Raw genomic sequence first — 16,470 nt, 5'->3', positions numbered from 1 at the left:
CTGAAAACAGGGAGAAATTATCACAAAGCGTGAGCGATGTTTTCCTTCATAACAGCATTTACTGATATGAGAGAACTAGCGCAATTTCCCCTGGGAAAAGTGGGCGGAGACCAAAGCAATCGAGTCAGATCTCGCAGATCCAGACCACAATGCAGATCACAGATAACAATATCAAGACATGAATCAAACTCCCTTTTCAACATTCAAGCCTGTGTTCTCCACAATATGAGTCTTACTAGTTTAACAATCTATTTTAACATCATCACAGAATTTACTTTAACACCCTGTTACACACTCCCCCTCAACATAGATGTCGTCCTCGACATTCAATGAGTAAGGCAGTTACACAGTATGCAATTCAGATTTTCAGCAGTTCGTATGTAGACACACCCAAAATCCTTGAATGTAACAGGTCCAGTATGAGTTTATGTGTGTATAAACACTCTGTTTCCTCATAAGTCCATGTGTATAGTGGTACACGTATGTGTGAGCACTCCGCTTTCTCAAAAGTCTATGAAGAAGGCTCACAACTGCATATAAAAATGTACATTCAGCTCAAAAAAAAGAGTACATTAAATGTCTGTGGTTACCCGTACAGAAGCACAGGTTGATAAGTGGGGGCCTGAACAGAATCTGGCCACATGGTCACTAGTTGACGGGCTCTGTAGTGTTGCATTGGGTTACACCTATACATGGATCTGGCCGGGACGCCCATACTGTAGCAGACTGGATTACCAAACTCATTATAGGTGAATAACTTTGGTGGTCGTCGCTCCCTCCTCGGCCGCTCTTGTTCCTGTCTGTGGTCACTGTGGCTTTCACATGAAGGGGGTGACAGAGGTGGCGGTACAGAGTCGTCTCCAAGAATTTCCAGTCCCTCTTGTATTTCATCCCCATCAAGCAAATCAATCCTGCTATGATCCTCCTCCAGCTGTAGCGGTCTTTCCTGTTCCTCTCCTTGTTTGTCATGTGCTCTTATAGGTTCAGAGTCTGCTGACGGGCCTGTATGTTCCTCTTCATTACATGCCTGCGGCTGTGCATCGTGAGGAGGCTGTTGAGGCAGGTCATAGAACCAGTCATCCTCTGAGTCCTCATCACTGTCATCCTCTTGCTGAGTATTGGTTGTCCCCTCATTTGTCTGTTTCTTTCTCTGTGGTCTGGCGACTTTCAGGGGAACTTCCAAGGGCAGGTGATCGCACGGGAGCAAGAGATTGCGATGTAGTATCCTGTTATCTCTCCCCTTTCCTTGCTCTGGTACAACTTCATAAACTGGAGCATCTTTATTTACTCTGCGAACCACCTTGTGGATAATTTCTTCCCAATGGCTGCGTAGCTTGCCAGTTCCTCCTCTCGGGGTCAAGTTTCTGACCAGAACACGGTCTCCTGGTTCTAACTCTGAGCTCCTCACTTTGCGATCATGATTTCTTTTGCCTCTTTCGGCTGATTTTCTCGCGTTGTTCTTTGTGATCTCGTAGGCTTCCTGCATCTCTTCTCGCCACTTGCGCATGTATTCTCTGTGGTCAGGTGTACCTGTTGCTGGCGTCAAGCGGAAGAGTATGTCGACAGGCAGTCTTGGGGTCCTCCCAAAAAGAAGATAAAAGGGAGAAAAGCCAGTGACTTCACATCTTGTACTGTTGTAGGCAAAAACCAATTTGTTCAATGAGTCTTTCCAGCTTGATTTCTCTTTTTCTGTCAGTGTTCTCAGCATCTGTATGAGTGTACGATTGAAGCGTTCAACTTGTCCATTTCCCTCAGGGTGGTATGGTGTTGTTCGCGAACCTAGCACTCCAGAAGTCTTCTTCAGCTGTGCTAGGAGCTGGTTTTGAAATTCGCCACCTTGATCATGATGGATGCGCTGAGGGAATCCAAACTTCAATGCATAATCATTGAAAAGTTTATCTGCCACTGTTTTTGCTGACTTGGAGGTTGTGGCGTAAGCTTGGGCAAATCTTGAGAAATGGTCAATAACAACCAAAATGTACTCATATCCGCCTGCACACCGGTCAATATGTAAAAAATCAATGGAGACTAACTCAAAGGGCTGAGTTGTGACAATGTTGGTTAGGGGGGCTCTAATCTCTCGGCTGGGCTTCTTCTGTTTCAAACATGAACAGCTTCGAGCCACATAATGTTCAATGTCCTGTTGCATATATGGCCAAAAGAAGCGTTCTCTTACCAGTGAAGTGGTTCGGTCAATTCCTTGGTGCCCCATATCATCATGCAACTCCTTTAGAACAGTTGCCTTGTACTTTTCTGGCAAAATTAGCTGTGTTCGTGTGGCTGTTTTTCGACGCAGGATGCCATCATCATCCAAGGTGAGTTTTTCCCATTCACTCATCAGCCTTTTACTTTGCACACTGAATGATTTTAACTGTTTGTTTTCAGGTCTCTTTTTCAACTGACAACACTCAATCACTGGGCCGATATTTTTATCTTCCTTCTGAGCATGACAAATCTCTGCCAGCGAGAGAGGCTGATCATCTGACTTGTTGATGTCTTTGCACTGAGCAGACAGAGCCATGGACCACACTGTGTTAAGATTTGGGTCTTCAACTGACTGTACTACTGCTTGTACTGAACGAGATGACATTTCCTCAGTGCAGTCTTTCACCATGGTGTCGATATCCACTGGCATCCGAGAGAGAGTGTCAGCATCAATGTTTTCTCTTCCCGGCCGGTATCGAATGGTGAGGTGAAAATCCGCTAATTCAGCAACCCACCTGCATCCAGTTGCATTTAGTTTCGCTGTGGACAAGACATAGGTGAGCGGATTATTGTCCGTGTACACAGTGCATGATGAGCTGATCAAATAGTCCCTGAACTTTTCACACACGGCCCATTTAAGGGCGAGGAACTCCAATTTTCCAGAATGAAAATGGTAGTTCTTCTCGGATGTGGTGAGTGCTCGGGACGCATATGCAATTACACGCAGTTTTCCTTCCTGTTCCTGATACAAAACCGCCCCCAGACCCAGGTTAGAAGCGTCTGTGTGTAGAACAAAAGGTTTGTTAAAATCAGGAAAGGCAAGAATTGGCGGCTCCACTAAGTGGTCCAAAAGTCCCTCAAGCAACTGCTGATGTTTCTCTGTCCACACAATGGGCTGGTTGGAGGGCGCTCCATTGTGTTTTCTTTTAAGCTGTCTCGTTCTTTTACCACGTTCATCAGTCTTTTGCACATCAGCAGGGGTTCTCATGAGGTCGTAGAGAGGGGCAGCGATTTGAGAGAAATCACGAATGTACTGACGATAATAACTCAGGAGACCCATGAGGGCTCTTAATTCTCCCACAGTGGTTGGTGGCTTGTCTTTTAAGGCTCTGACAGCTATGGTGTCAGCAGGATCAATTTTACTGCCCTCTGATGAAACGACTCGCCCGAGATAGCGAACCTCCCGTCGAAACATCTCACACTTGGCCGGTTTCAACTTTATGCCATGCTCTCTCAATCGCCTCAGCACAGTTCTGACATTTTCAACATGGCTTTCAAATGACTGACTGAACACAAGGACATCGTCAAGATATGGTACACAAATCTCATCTCGAACCCCTTCAAGACATTCTTCCATGCATCGCTGGAAGGCAGCTGGTGCGTTCATTAGACCAAAGGGGATTCGAATCCATTCATACAAGCCCCAGGGGGTGACAAAAGCAGTTAGGTGGCGGCTCTCTTCTGCCATGAACCCCTGATGGTAGGCTTTCCCCTGGTCTAAGAGTGAAAACCATGAGTTGCCACCCAGGCCATCCATGATATCTTGCACCCTGGGGATGGGCTGACGGTCTGGTACAGTCCTGCGGTTTAACTCACGGTAGTCTATACACAGGCGTAAGCTTCCATCCTTTTTCCGAACACACACAACTGGAGATGCATAGGGCGAGTTTGATTTGCGCACCCAGCCTTGTGTGATGAGATCATGTAGGTAGCTCTTCATCTCTTGATACAGTGGTTTTGGTACAGAGAGGTAAGTCTTGGCCACAGGTTCGGTGTCTCTCAGTGAGATGGCGAGCTGCAGATTCTCAATACAGCCAATGTCATCATCAGAGTTAGAGAAGGAGTCTGACTCTTCTTTTAACATTTGTTTCACTATTTCTTTTTCAGGTGGGCTGAGATGGTTCAAGTCAACTGGGGGGTCCCATTCACCAGAGGCTTGTTCATTCCTTACTCCCACATTACTCACTGTTACTGGAGGGGTGGTGCAGGGCCGTTCAAAGATTGTCGCTGGGTAAACTGCTTGAACTTGCTGTACTGTCCCAATAACAGTTCTGCCAGTGAGCACTATGTCATGATCTGTTGGATTTTGCACATCAACAATTATGAATGGCTTTGCTGCCTTCCTCAGCGTCACAAGAGTATCAGTGAACTCAAGGCCCTCTGGCCACTGTGGATCAACACTAGGCTCAAAAATCAGTGTTGCCTCTTCTTGCAAAGGTGCTGTCAAAACGCGACACTCTACTTTTACAGATGTGTGTTTGGGGACATGCACTCGCTCTCTGGTCGTCTTGACTACATACTCATGTGGGTGTTGCTCAGCAGTAATTTGTTCTACAAAAACTTCAGCTTGATCCATCCCAAAGCCAGGAAAAGCTGCTTGGACAGTTTTGATTAGCTGCTGTTTATCGGTGGCATTATCCTGCTGCAGCTCAGTAGCAACAATCAGTCCAATAACATTTGAGCCAATGATAGGTTGAGCCAGACTGTTACCTTTGATAATTAGAGTGGGAACAATGACCTCTGCTGTGGGGACTCCATCTGAAGCTAAATTAAATGTCACCTCTATCCATCCTGTGTATGGCATGTCTCCCCCATTTGCTGCAATGAGGTTTAAAGTTTCATCAGCTTCAAGGAGTTAAGATATGTCCCTCAATGTTACATGTGGTAAGTGCTCTGTTTTCCATTGTTCACTCATTACAGTCACTTGTGAGCCAGAGTCCCACAGAGCTCTAACCTGCTGGCCTTGAATATGGCAGTCAATTAGATATTTCTTTCCAACTAGCGGAGCAACTTTGACTTGTTTTCTCTTCTGTGGTATGGTTCGGACTGTATTGCATGAGGTTGTTGAACATTGATTCCTGTGAACTTCCCACTGTTCTTGTTGACATGCCTTAGAACAGTATAACACACCTTTACATGATGCACATCGTCTCAGCCTCACATTTCTTCCATGTGCACCACAGTATGCACAAATTTGGGGCACTGTTGATGAGACGGTCACTCCCTGCCCCGCTGGGGTAACCCTTGCCCGTTTAAACCATTCCCTCTGAATTGGCCTGGTCTTCCCATTCTGCAACCGACTGAGAAGTGTTCACTACTGCCACACTTGAAGCAGTGACTGCAGTCTTCAGTATTTGTCTGCTGACAAGCATAACATCTCCCTCTACGGCGTGGTGCAGATGTGGGAGGAGCATGTTGGTTGCCAAACCTTTGGTTGAGTGGAGGATATCCGTGTTGTGCTGCGGGGACAGGAGCAGCCCAGTGTCTCTGTGGTGGGTGATAGTGGACTGGTGCTGGCTGATGTGGAGAGCAGTCTGGTGCAGCTGATGAATCTGGGTGCTGCCTGGGTAAGTAAGAGGGCTGCTGCATAGACTCTTTAATGGAAGCCACTTCAGCCTTAAGGTCTTTTAAGAGGGACATGTTAGCTTTCATCTCCTGCAGTTCTGTGAGAATATCAGTTTGATTATTACTGTAACTTGACTTGCTTGTTTTCTCCTTCTTTTCAGCTGGAGTGTGGTCAGACTGAGCAGAGTGAACGGCTACAGGTCGCTGTGGTGTTGTCATTTTTTTCTTGTCTTGCCTCTCACTTTCATAGGCACATGCAGTATTCAGTTTCTCAAACAGGAGTTCATCAGAAACACTAGCTTGCTCTAAATATGGCTGGAGGTCCCGTTTGATATTATCGTTCTGCAAGCCAGTCATAACTGAGTGAAGAAACATATTCTGCACAAGCACTGGATCATACCTTAAGCCTGACTCTGACTCTTGTGAGGCAAACAGAATCTTCTGCCTTAGATCCAGAGCACGGATGAGGAAGTTTTGAGGATTCTCTTTTGTGCCCTGGGCTTCAGATGACAGCTGCTTATATAACTCTGTCGCACTCTTTTCTTGGTAATGACAACGGAGTATCCTTCTCAATGTTGGTAGTGTGAGGTCACTTTTCCCTTCTAAGTAACTGCGCAACTGCATTCCTGGAACAATGGCTCTTATGACAGCATCCACAATTTCAGTCTCTGGGAAGCCTTTGAGGAGGCCGTGCTCAATCTGCCGGGCTAAGCTGGAAAATGTGAGGCGGTCTTTTTGTCCTGGTTCTCCAATTTGTCCAGATATTTTAAATTCTTTATGCCAGGGGATAGGGGTTTGTCCTAGGCCTGTACCTGAGGCTGACGTTCTGTGGAGGAGTGTGGCGACCTGAGCCTTATGTTCATTTCCTCCATTAATACTTCCTGTAGGTGGCAGTGGCTGTAACTGAGGGGGCCTGCTTCCTGGTGATGTATTGCCCTGTGTCTTGTCCTCTCTATTTTGCTCTTTATTTAGTGATGCTTGAGGCTCAGTGACGTGCAGAGCCGTAGCTACCTCATCACAGAGCTCACTTATTTCGTCTTTGAAGGAAAGGAGCTCTGCCATTCCCATATCCTCAAGTTCCTGTAACTCCTCCCTCTGCAGGTGGTTACTTATCATTGTGATTAATGATGCTCTATTTTTTCCTGCTACATGTTCAAAGTCTGTTCCAGCAATAGCAAGAGAGTCGCATAGTAGTTTTAGCTTGTCTGCTGGCAGTTTACACAAAAGTCCAATTATTTCCAACTGCAATGTATCTGTCTCAGTTGACTCCATTGTCGCTGTGGCAACAACTCAGTGTACTGTAGCAATAGCAGTTTGTGTGCTAAATCTTGGCAATAGCGCTCCTGGTGACTTAAGTTCACCTCAGATTGCTTGTGCTCTGTGTTGTAGACACTTGAACTGCCACCGTGTAAGTCACTGAATGCTGCCTGCCTGGGTAAGTTGAACGGGACTGAATGAGAGCAGGGGACGTCTGTTGCTGGCAGAAGTCAAACCTTGTCTCACCCGATCCCAGCGGTGCCTCCAAAATGTTGCGCCCCTGAAAACAGGGAGAAATTATCACAAAGCGTGAGCGATGTTTTCCTTCATAACAGCATTTACTGATATGTTTCCACATATATACAATCCACAAACAACTTGAAACATTCCCTTAACAAAGTGTACATATGAATTAATATGCGACAGAAACAGTTACAGTTGCCGGTTGAACGCTGCAAAAAAACGCAGGGACATTGTTTACACACACACGCACGCACGTGCTCAGCAAAACTACTCCCAACTAAATTCAAAATACTCCATAAACAGTCTCCCAACACACAAAACATATTACAACATTATAACAACAATTTCAACAGCATGAACCGCTGACAACACACCTGAAAACAGGGAGAAATTATCACAAAGCGTGAGCGATGTTTTCCTTCATAACAGCATTTACTGATATGAGAGAACTAGCGCAATTTCCCCTGGGAAAAGTGGGCGGAGACCAAAGCAATCGAGTCAGATCTCGCAGATCCAGACCACAATGCAGATCACAGATAACAATATCAAGACATGAATCAAACTCCCTTTTCAACATTCAAGCCTGTGTTCTCCACAATATGAGTCTTACTAGTTTAACAATCTATTTTAACATCATCACAGAATTTACTTTAACACCCTGTTACATGTGTTGTGCCTCCATATAATGTTTGGCCATGGGATAGTTATTAGTTATTAGTTAGTTAAGCCTATATAAAAATAGCCACAGGTACACTCAAGTCGGTACACAATGACACATGAGTAGTGTTACAATTTATGAAAACTGGAAATAGAATAGATTTTGTTGCTGAAAACATCCATAAAAGTGTCCGTTTTGACCATATTTTCACAACATTTACAGTTCCCACTACGAAAGTTGCCCTTTGGTCGACTAACCCCGGGATTCCACTGGATGCGTAACAAATAAAATACCTACCTACATCCAGTGGAATCCCGGTGTCAGTCAACGCTGCTGCATGTCCGTTGACTGTTTTAAAAAATCTTGATCAGAATCACGTATGTTCAAATTGTTTACATAGACATGGAAATCAACGAGCTCTTCTTCTGAACCAGAAAAGAATAGGATTATGATGTCTATGTATCTGCCCCACCACACAAGTTTTTCTTTGAATGGGTTGTGATTTGAAAAAATATACTGTTGCTCCCATAGTCCCAAAAACAAGTTTGTTGTTTTTTATGTATCAAAAGTTCTTTACAGCATAACTGTGATCAGTATTCATGTGTGTCTCTACAGGCCTGTGTGCTGGACGTCAGTACCATTTAATTTCTGACCCGAAGACTTTTACTGAAGCACAAAGTTACTGCAGAGAGAAATACACAGACCTGGCCACTATAGACAGCATGGAGGATGTGGAGACCCTGAACAGAATGGGAGAAACAGCAGGAGTTTCCTCTGTGAGTTCACTTTCCTCTTTCTCTCCTTTCAAACATGTTTTTGACATCATGTCAGTGACACGTGGATTTAAAGCTTTATAATCTGAGCCGTGATACTTCCGTGAACTTTAAAATCTGTTTTTTACTCTGAAGGAGGACGAAGGATTTAGTTCCCCATTGAACGTGTATTATAAGGGATCTCTTAATGTCCAGTATAAACAGCAGGAATTATTACGGGAAGCAGAACCTGTTTCACTGTTCATATGGACACATGAATATTATTATTAATGCAAATATGTGTTTCAGAACACCTGGATCGGGCTGTATGATGACGTGAACAGCTGGAGGTGGTCACTGTCAGACACAAGTTTCTACAAACACGGAGAGGAGGAGTTCAGACGATGGGGTGAAGGAGAACCAAACAATTACGGAGGTGATGAACACTGCACATCAATGTATTTTGATGGACGATGGCACGATAGCAGCTGCACATCCACCTTACAGGCGGTCTGCTGTGATGTGAGAGGTGAGAATATTGATGAGTGAAGGTAAAACAGACCAGTTGAGCTTGTTGACCTCTCCCCTTCTCTGCTGCTCTTTGCCTCTCTGTCTCCAGTTACATGAAGCTCATTTAAAGCAGATGGACGTGAGTCCTGCCTTCATTTCACTGTGAGAAGCTGCAGGTTTATATAAAGAGCTCCATCATTAACAGCTTTATCCCACGTCACTGTCTCAGTCAACAGGGCTGCAAGAAAAGGAGTTGATATGCAAACAGCTCCACGGTGACTTCAGCTTCATGCTGACATTCATTAAGAAACATCAAACTGCTGAGAAAAATATTCAGACGCAGAAAAACTCAAATATAAAGTTTGCATCTATGTTGTGTGTTATGTTGCCTCTTCACAGCTCTTCTCTGTTCTATTTTCAGGGCTGGATGTGACTTTTGTCCTCATTGACCACTTCATGACCTGGACTGAGGCCCAGAGCTACTGCAGAGAACACCACACAGACCTGGCCAGTGTGAGAGACCTGACAAAGAACCAGAAGGTCCAGGAGCTGATTCCAGCATGGAAAGCAGTCTGGATCGGCCTTTTCAGAGACTCCTGGAAGTGGTCCGATGGAAGTAACTCCTCGTTCAGCCACTGGCAGCCAGGGGAACCTAATAACAACGGGGGGACGGAGGCTTGTGCAGCAGTTGTTTTCGGGTCCTCTGGAAGATGGGTGGATGTGCCCTGTGGCCGGATGTATCCATTCATCTGCTCCAGTCCAGGTGAGTGGTAACCCCTGATTCAAACACTATTTATATTTGATTTAGGTTTACTTTAGCATCAAATGACACTAAATGTGAACACTCAGGATGCTGGTGTTAGCGTGCAGTGTGACCAACTGCAGATAATCAGTTTGTGTTGACTTCAATGTGAGAATATCAACAGATGGAGGAAGTAACTGCTTCTAACTGACTGATAAAGCCCTGAACGCCCCCTGGTGGCGGCCTGCAGTATAGCTCTAAACTGACCACAGGCAGGACAAAACTAACTGAGGACACTTTATATCAACAGGATGCTGATTATTATCCAAGTAGAAACCTCTCAACTGATCATGTTTGATTATGTTTTTAAAGTCCCTTCAAAGCAAGTGTTCAGACTGAGGCTGAGGAGCTCTGTGGACCCCAACGACCCTGCTGTGATGGAGGCAATGCTGAAGCAGGTAAATCTGCTTTTTATTCACATTTTATGCAAAAACTGAGTAAACAAATGACTGTTGGAAGCATCAAGGTGAAACTTTATTGACCCTCAGAGAGTGAATTCCCATTAAAGCAGTAAAAGAAACAGTCTGAGGAGGAAACAGGTAAAGAGACATTTCAAATAATAAAGTTTAATAATGTCCAAATACAATCCAGCAATGTGAGAAAAGCCCGAGCGTTTACAGGAGAAGACACAGGGAAAGTCACCAACTATCATGTGAGGAAACAAAGTGTGAAAAAGAGCTTCCAGAGGATGAAATGTAAAGAAGAATGCAGAATGTAATCTCTCTGTGTGAGTAATAATGTTTCTCAGTTCAAACAGAAGCTGAAGGACCAGGGGGTGAATGACGACGTCACACTGAGCTTTAGGAAGCAGGCAGATGGAAAAGCCTTCCACAAGGAGAAGAAGAAGACCAGAAAGGTGGAGCTTTAATTTAGATTTGCTGTGAATCAGAAAAGTGTGTTTCTTTACTCAGATACCCCTTTTGGACCAAAGCAGTTTCAGGAGCGTTTGGAGCCGGTGCTAGTGCTGGTTCACAGTTGGTTCCACTTGTGAACCAGCTCTGAACCTGTTTTCTTTTCCACAGAGAGCCTGGTCATTACGTCTCTGTTAACGTCTGTATGTCTCCGTCCTCTCAGCCAGTATAACAACAACAGACTACATGTCTCTACAGCACATCTGCTGCTCATCTAGATCACTATGGACGCCCAATACATTCTGATTAACACTGAACGTAACATGCTAATGTTGGACTTTGTTGTTAGCTAATGTTAGCATGCTAGCTGGCCCGTATCAATCACATTGCAGTAAAACAGATCAAGTAAATGAATGATACATGTTTAAGTTGGTCTCTCTCAACGGGCCGAGTTGGTCTTGTTCTTGCTAGCACGCTAGCGATCGCCCGTTAACGTTAGCATGCTAGCTGGCCCGTATCAATCACATTGCAGTTAAACAAATGAAATAAATGATTGAAATACGTTTTAGTTGGTCTCTCTCAACGGGCCGAGTTGGTCTTGTTGGTCAGATAGCCCCGCCCCCAGCCCCGCCCCCAGACCCTGATATGAGCAGTTCACAGTTCAAGACCAGCCAACAGTTGGTGCCATAGTGGAACCAGTTTTCCCGGCTGGGAACTGGTTCTTTGGCGGTGGAAAACCAAAGAACTGTTTTCAATTGGGCACCGGCCTGAAACCGGCTCTGGTGGAAAAGGGGTCAGAGTCTTTGTGTGATGTGTGAGAATAGAGCTGCGACAATTAGCTGATTAATCGACTCCTTGCAGCTGTTTTTATAATCAAATAATCATTTTAGTCATTTTACAAGCTCAAATGTCAAATATCTGTTGGTTCTAGCTTCTCCAGTTTAACGATTTAATGCGTTTGTTGGTCATTAACTTATATTTACTGATATTTAAACATAGAGAGACTGTCGGTTTATTAAAACAAGACATTTGAATTGATCTGTTTGGGCTGTGGGAATCTATAACAGGTAATGTTTTATTATTTTTCACATTTTATAGGTAAGATAATATAAATGAGATCTGACTGGAATCAACTCCAGTGAAAATACACCTTTAAACTTTAATGTTGTGTTGAATCATTCGAATCTACTTTCATGAGTAAAAACATCTTTCTTCATTTGAGTTAATATATCGCATCAAAACATGCCAAACAATTCTGGCTTTTCAAATATGAATATTTAATGCTTTTCATAGTCATATATGGTCATAAACTTTTATTTACTCATATTTAAATGTGTTGGTTTATTATTTATTATACAAGACTTTTTAATTCATGTGTGTGTGCTGTGGGGATTTATAACAGAGATTTTTCACTATTTTCTAACATTTCATTGATAATATTAATTAGATTTGTTTCCTATTTGGTTCCTTCATATTTTTTGGTTTATAAATTAAAGTTTCACTTGGAACAATGCCGTCATGAAATAAAACCAGACTTTTACATTTTTTAAAAATAAAAATTAGTTTATAATGAAATAAAATATCAAACAAAGTAATGTTGCTGTGAAAATGTATGATGGAAAAACATAAAATGTCTGCAATGAATTCAATAAATAAATAAATAAATTGTCTGTTTCTTTATATTTGTCATAATTTACTTGTGTGATGATTTATTTGGTATTTTCTTTTTCATGGAGATAATAGAGAACACTTTCCATAATACTGATGATTTTAACAATAAATGGCCTCTGTGATCTATAATCTTATATAAAGTTTCATAATCTCTGATTTTTTATATTTTAGGCTTTATTAAGAGTTATAATAGTTTACTGCCTGTTCCTGCTGTTTATCAATTATGTGACAAGGTTTAACACAGTCTCGCGAGACTTTGTGTAACGCTATCTGTGTTGACAGATCTCGCGAGAGTGAGCTGTGAGACAGAGGCAACCTTTCTCTCCACAACACCTCTGCCGTTGACTTATAACCGTCTCGGTGTTGTGACGTGAATCGTCTCCCAGCAGAATGTTTTCCCGCCGTCTAACTTAATATTTCACTTTTGTGGATTTCCGCAGAGAAAGCAGCGACACCGGAGCAGAGAAACACCTCCGGACAGCACGGCACCGTTTATCTGACTCATTATTACTCATTAAATCCACTGTTTTTGGATCAAAGTGCTTTTAAAGACAGATACTCGGCGAGATCAACTTTAAAACGAGCGAGCTGAGCAGGTTTGTAGCCGTTCACTTCATGTAACCGACAGACGTTCGCCTTTTAAAATGCGTTAAAAAGGTAAATTAAACCTTTAGATCACGTTTTTATGTGATAATTAATAATGTAATGTCTGTTTGTCCCGGGTCACTCACAGGGAATCCGTTAACTCGCTTCTTTTTGGGTTTATTGAGACTTTTGTGTTTGATGGTGTAACACTCAGAACTTTATATTCATTTAAATATATATACATATACGTGTGTGTATATTCATGAATGTGTGTGTGATACTCACAAAATAAGTGTTTTGTTGAGACATTCTTTTTTATTATTGTTGTGTTCATAGCAGTTGTATTATGTGATTTTATTGTCTAAGAATGATAAATGACAGAAGCTCCCAGTGAGCTGCTGTAGCGTGAACTGGCCGCTGGGTGGCAGCACTGACCAGCAGCGTCACTGGGCTCCTTGCAATGCCTCCTGGGAGCTGGGCTCATCATCCAGATGAGAGGAGGAGCAGCAACAGTTGTCCTGCTTCACTGGTTTCTGTTCTATTTACAGGTGAGTTCCTCACTTTTTACCTGACTACAGATGTCTGTAAACTAATATGAATCCCCTGTGATATGTGGTTCAGAAGCTAAAAGTATGTAAAGTAAAGTAGTAAAGTAATGTCAAGTGTGTAAATATTTAAGAGTCATGGTACGTGACGGTTGTAGAAAACAGGAAAATGTTTATTTTTGGTCTGATACGAATTTTGACATGTTTATTTTCTTAAAAAATGTGTAAAAAATATACATTAATGTGAAAGTTATCCAAATGTGGTTTCACCAGTGCTTCAATGTTGACAAAATAACAGAAATAATTCATGATTGCAGTGAAGAAGTTGAGATGAATATGAAAAAATTAAATAATCCAGATGAGAGGAGAATGAGCAACTGTTGTTCTGCTTTGCTTATTTCTGTTACATTTCCAGGTGAATTAATAACTTTTTTATGTGACTACATGTTTGTTAACTAGCGTAGCTAGTATATAATATGTATATAATAATAATAATATATAATATGAATCCCCTGTGATATGTGGCCCGTAAGATAAAAGTGCGTCAAGTGTGTAAATATTTAAGAGTCATGGTACATGACTTGTAGAAAACAGGGAAATGTTTATTTTTGGTCTGAAACGAATTTGAGCAACAATTGTCCTGCTTCGCTGATTTCTGTTATATTTACAGGTGAGTTACAAATTTTTTTATGTGACTACAGATGTTTGTAATATGACTGAACTTTCTTGGTACATAATTTGGTTTCTAAATACTAACTGCCAACAATTCAATGTCTGGACAGCACACCTTCTCCTTGACAGTAACATGTTTAGGACTGCACCATCTCTGGTTCACAAATAAAGCCAAGCCCCCATCTTTTTTCTTTCCAGTAGATTTAGTATCTTTGTCTGATCTTATGAGAGTGAAGCCACGTTGGAGTCTTCACCAGTATCTCCAGTTCATCAATCTTGTTGGGCAGAGAGTTGACGTTTCCCATGATGACTGACGGCAGAAAGGGCTTATCTGGATATCTCCATTTCTGAACCTTCACTTTTGCACCAGCACGACAACCACGAAAACACCTTCAAATCAACTGGAAACGTGATGGTGTCCTCCAGACTTGCTCCGTTTCATTGAAAAAAGCTCTTCTCTTGAATAAACTCTTCTCTCCACAAAAGTGTCCATCGAAAATACGACAAAACACAATAAAAATACATAAAAATTCTGCAAAATTGAGCAAGATTACAGAGCTACCGGACTATGCTGCTACTGTTAAACAGGCACCATGTTCTACTGTTGGCCGCTGAAGACCCCCAGTTCTCTATCCATGAGATAACTGTTGCCGTGGTTATCTGAGCTGGATTCACGGATCAATAAGAGGAAAGGGAACGACCTGTTACAAAATGTTTGAGCTCTGATTCACTAATCCAACCAAATGTTGCTTGTACAGTTCATACTTCTTCATGGGTTCACTGGGTTATTTCAGTTCGAAAAATATTAGTAAAACTTAACTTTATTTGATCAGTTTTATCTTGTTTTTTATTCAATTTCATTTTTGTTTAATCTTTTTGATCAATTTAATCTATTTTTTTTTTACAGCTCTTAAATGTTTTTATCATTTTTATTTGTTGTTTTCTCCCTCTTTTTTATTGCACTTGTCTTTTCATCAGATTTTAATTATTCTTTTAGTATTTTACTTTTAACATTATATACTCTGTTTATTCTTTTATATAATTTTGTAATCTAGCTTTCATATCCCTTAGTTTTACTATATCTACTCTCCTAATAGCTTCAAAATGCTTTCATTATATTACTATTATTATTACATTTTTTAATTAATATTGCAATGGTCTTTAGTTGTCTGGTCTTTCACTTGTTTTTTCTAGTAATTGCTTATAAAATTGCTCTACAAATATAGTTTGATTTATCAGACAATAGCACACTTTTGTAGCTTCTAGTCTGGTTTGTAATTTTGCATTTAATTAAAAGCCATCCAAGCTAAACAGACAAGCATTAATGCCAGGTTTATTCTTGAACCTCACAAAAAACCTCACAAATTTGCAAGAAAAAACTCACAAATGTATGAGAAAACATTCACAAATTTACAAGAAAAACTCACTAATGTACAGGAAAATACTTGCAAATCTACAAGCAAATACTCACAAATGTACGAGAAAAAAACTCACAAATTTACAAGAAAAAACTCATAAATGTACAAGAAAAAATTCACGAATGTACAAAAAAACCCTCACAAATTTGCTAGAAAAAAACTCACAAATGTATGATTAAAAAAATTGAATATTCTCTAAGATTTAAGTCGTAAAGTTCAGAGGAAAATCAGCACAAATTTGCGAGAAAAAAATCACTAATTTACAAGAAAAAAAATCACAAATTTACTAGAAAAACCCCCACAAATTTACAAGAAAAAACTTGAATATTCTCAAAGATTTAGGGTTTAACTTGTAAACTTCAGAGAAAATCCCCACAGATTTACGAGTTTTTTTCTTGTAAATGTGTGTGTTTTTTCAACAAAAATCACAAATTTACGATAAAAAAGCTCTCAAATTTACGGAAAAAACCCCTCACAAATTGACAAGAAAAAACTAACCAATTAATGAGAAAAAAATTGTATATTCTCTGAGATTTAAGTTGTAAACTTCAGAGAAAATCCCCACAAATGTACAAGAAAAAACTCACAAATGTACGAGAAAAAACTCACAAATTATGAGAAAACACTCACAAATTTATAAGAAGAAACTCACAAATTTATGAGAAAAAACTTGAATATTCTCTCAGATTTAAGTGGTAAACTTAGTGTTCGGGGCTCACTTTAACTGAATTCCTGGGAGAATCATGTTATTCTGAGACCAGATCTGCATCATTTTACCTGTGACCAAAATGAAGGCCAATATTGAGACCTTACTTTATTTCCAATCTACGAACGAGAGAGACTTTTACATTCTTATTATTCTTTCATAGTAAGCCAGTGTGTTGAAATAAACCAGTGTAAAGTCAGCGGGGATCTTCTGTGGCTCAGTGTTGCTGTTGTTGATGTTTCTGGGACAG

At 41.3% G+C, this 16,470-nt stretch overlaps 1 protein-coding gene across 1 annotated transcript in view; it reads left to right on the top strand.

The window, feature by feature from the left end:
* Positions 1–16,415, top strand: part of LOC131986958 (uncharacterized) — a 29,564-nt gene extending 13,149 nt beyond the window's left edge. Inside the window, exons 7-16 of the mRNA XM_059352098.1 lie at positions 4,093–4,216; positions 5,457–5,552; positions 6,940–6,985; positions 8,303–8,484; positions 8,770–8,989; positions 9,392–9,733; positions 10,085–10,170; positions 10,521–10,628; positions 12,735–12,890; positions 13,246–16,415. Coding sequence (XP_059208081.1) covers positions 4,093–4,216; positions 5,457–5,552; positions 6,940–6,985; positions 8,303–8,484; positions 8,770–8,989; positions 9,392–9,733; positions 10,085–10,170; positions 10,521–10,628; positions 12,735–12,794 — 1,264 coding nt within the window. The 3' untranslated portion in view covers positions 12,795–12,890; positions 13,246–16,415. The remainder of the gene's footprint in view (positions 1–4,092; positions 4,217–5,456; positions 5,553–6,939; positions 6,986–8,302; positions 8,485–8,769; positions 8,990–9,391; positions 9,734–10,084; positions 10,171–10,520; positions 10,629–12,734; positions 12,891–13,245) is intronic.
* The last annotated feature ends 55 nt before the right edge of the window (positions 16,416–16,470 follow it).

This window comes from Centropristis striata, chromosome 15 (assembly GCF_030273125.1).
Source record: "Centropristis striata isolate RG_2023a ecotype Rhode Island chromosome 15, C.striata_1.0, whole genome shotgun sequence".
Taxonomy (NCBI): Eukaryota; Metazoa; Chordata; class Actinopteri; order Perciformes; family Serranidae; genus Centropristis; species Centropristis striata.
Note: the sequence above shows the minus strand (reverse complement) of the source record. Positions and strands in the feature narration are given on the sequence as shown.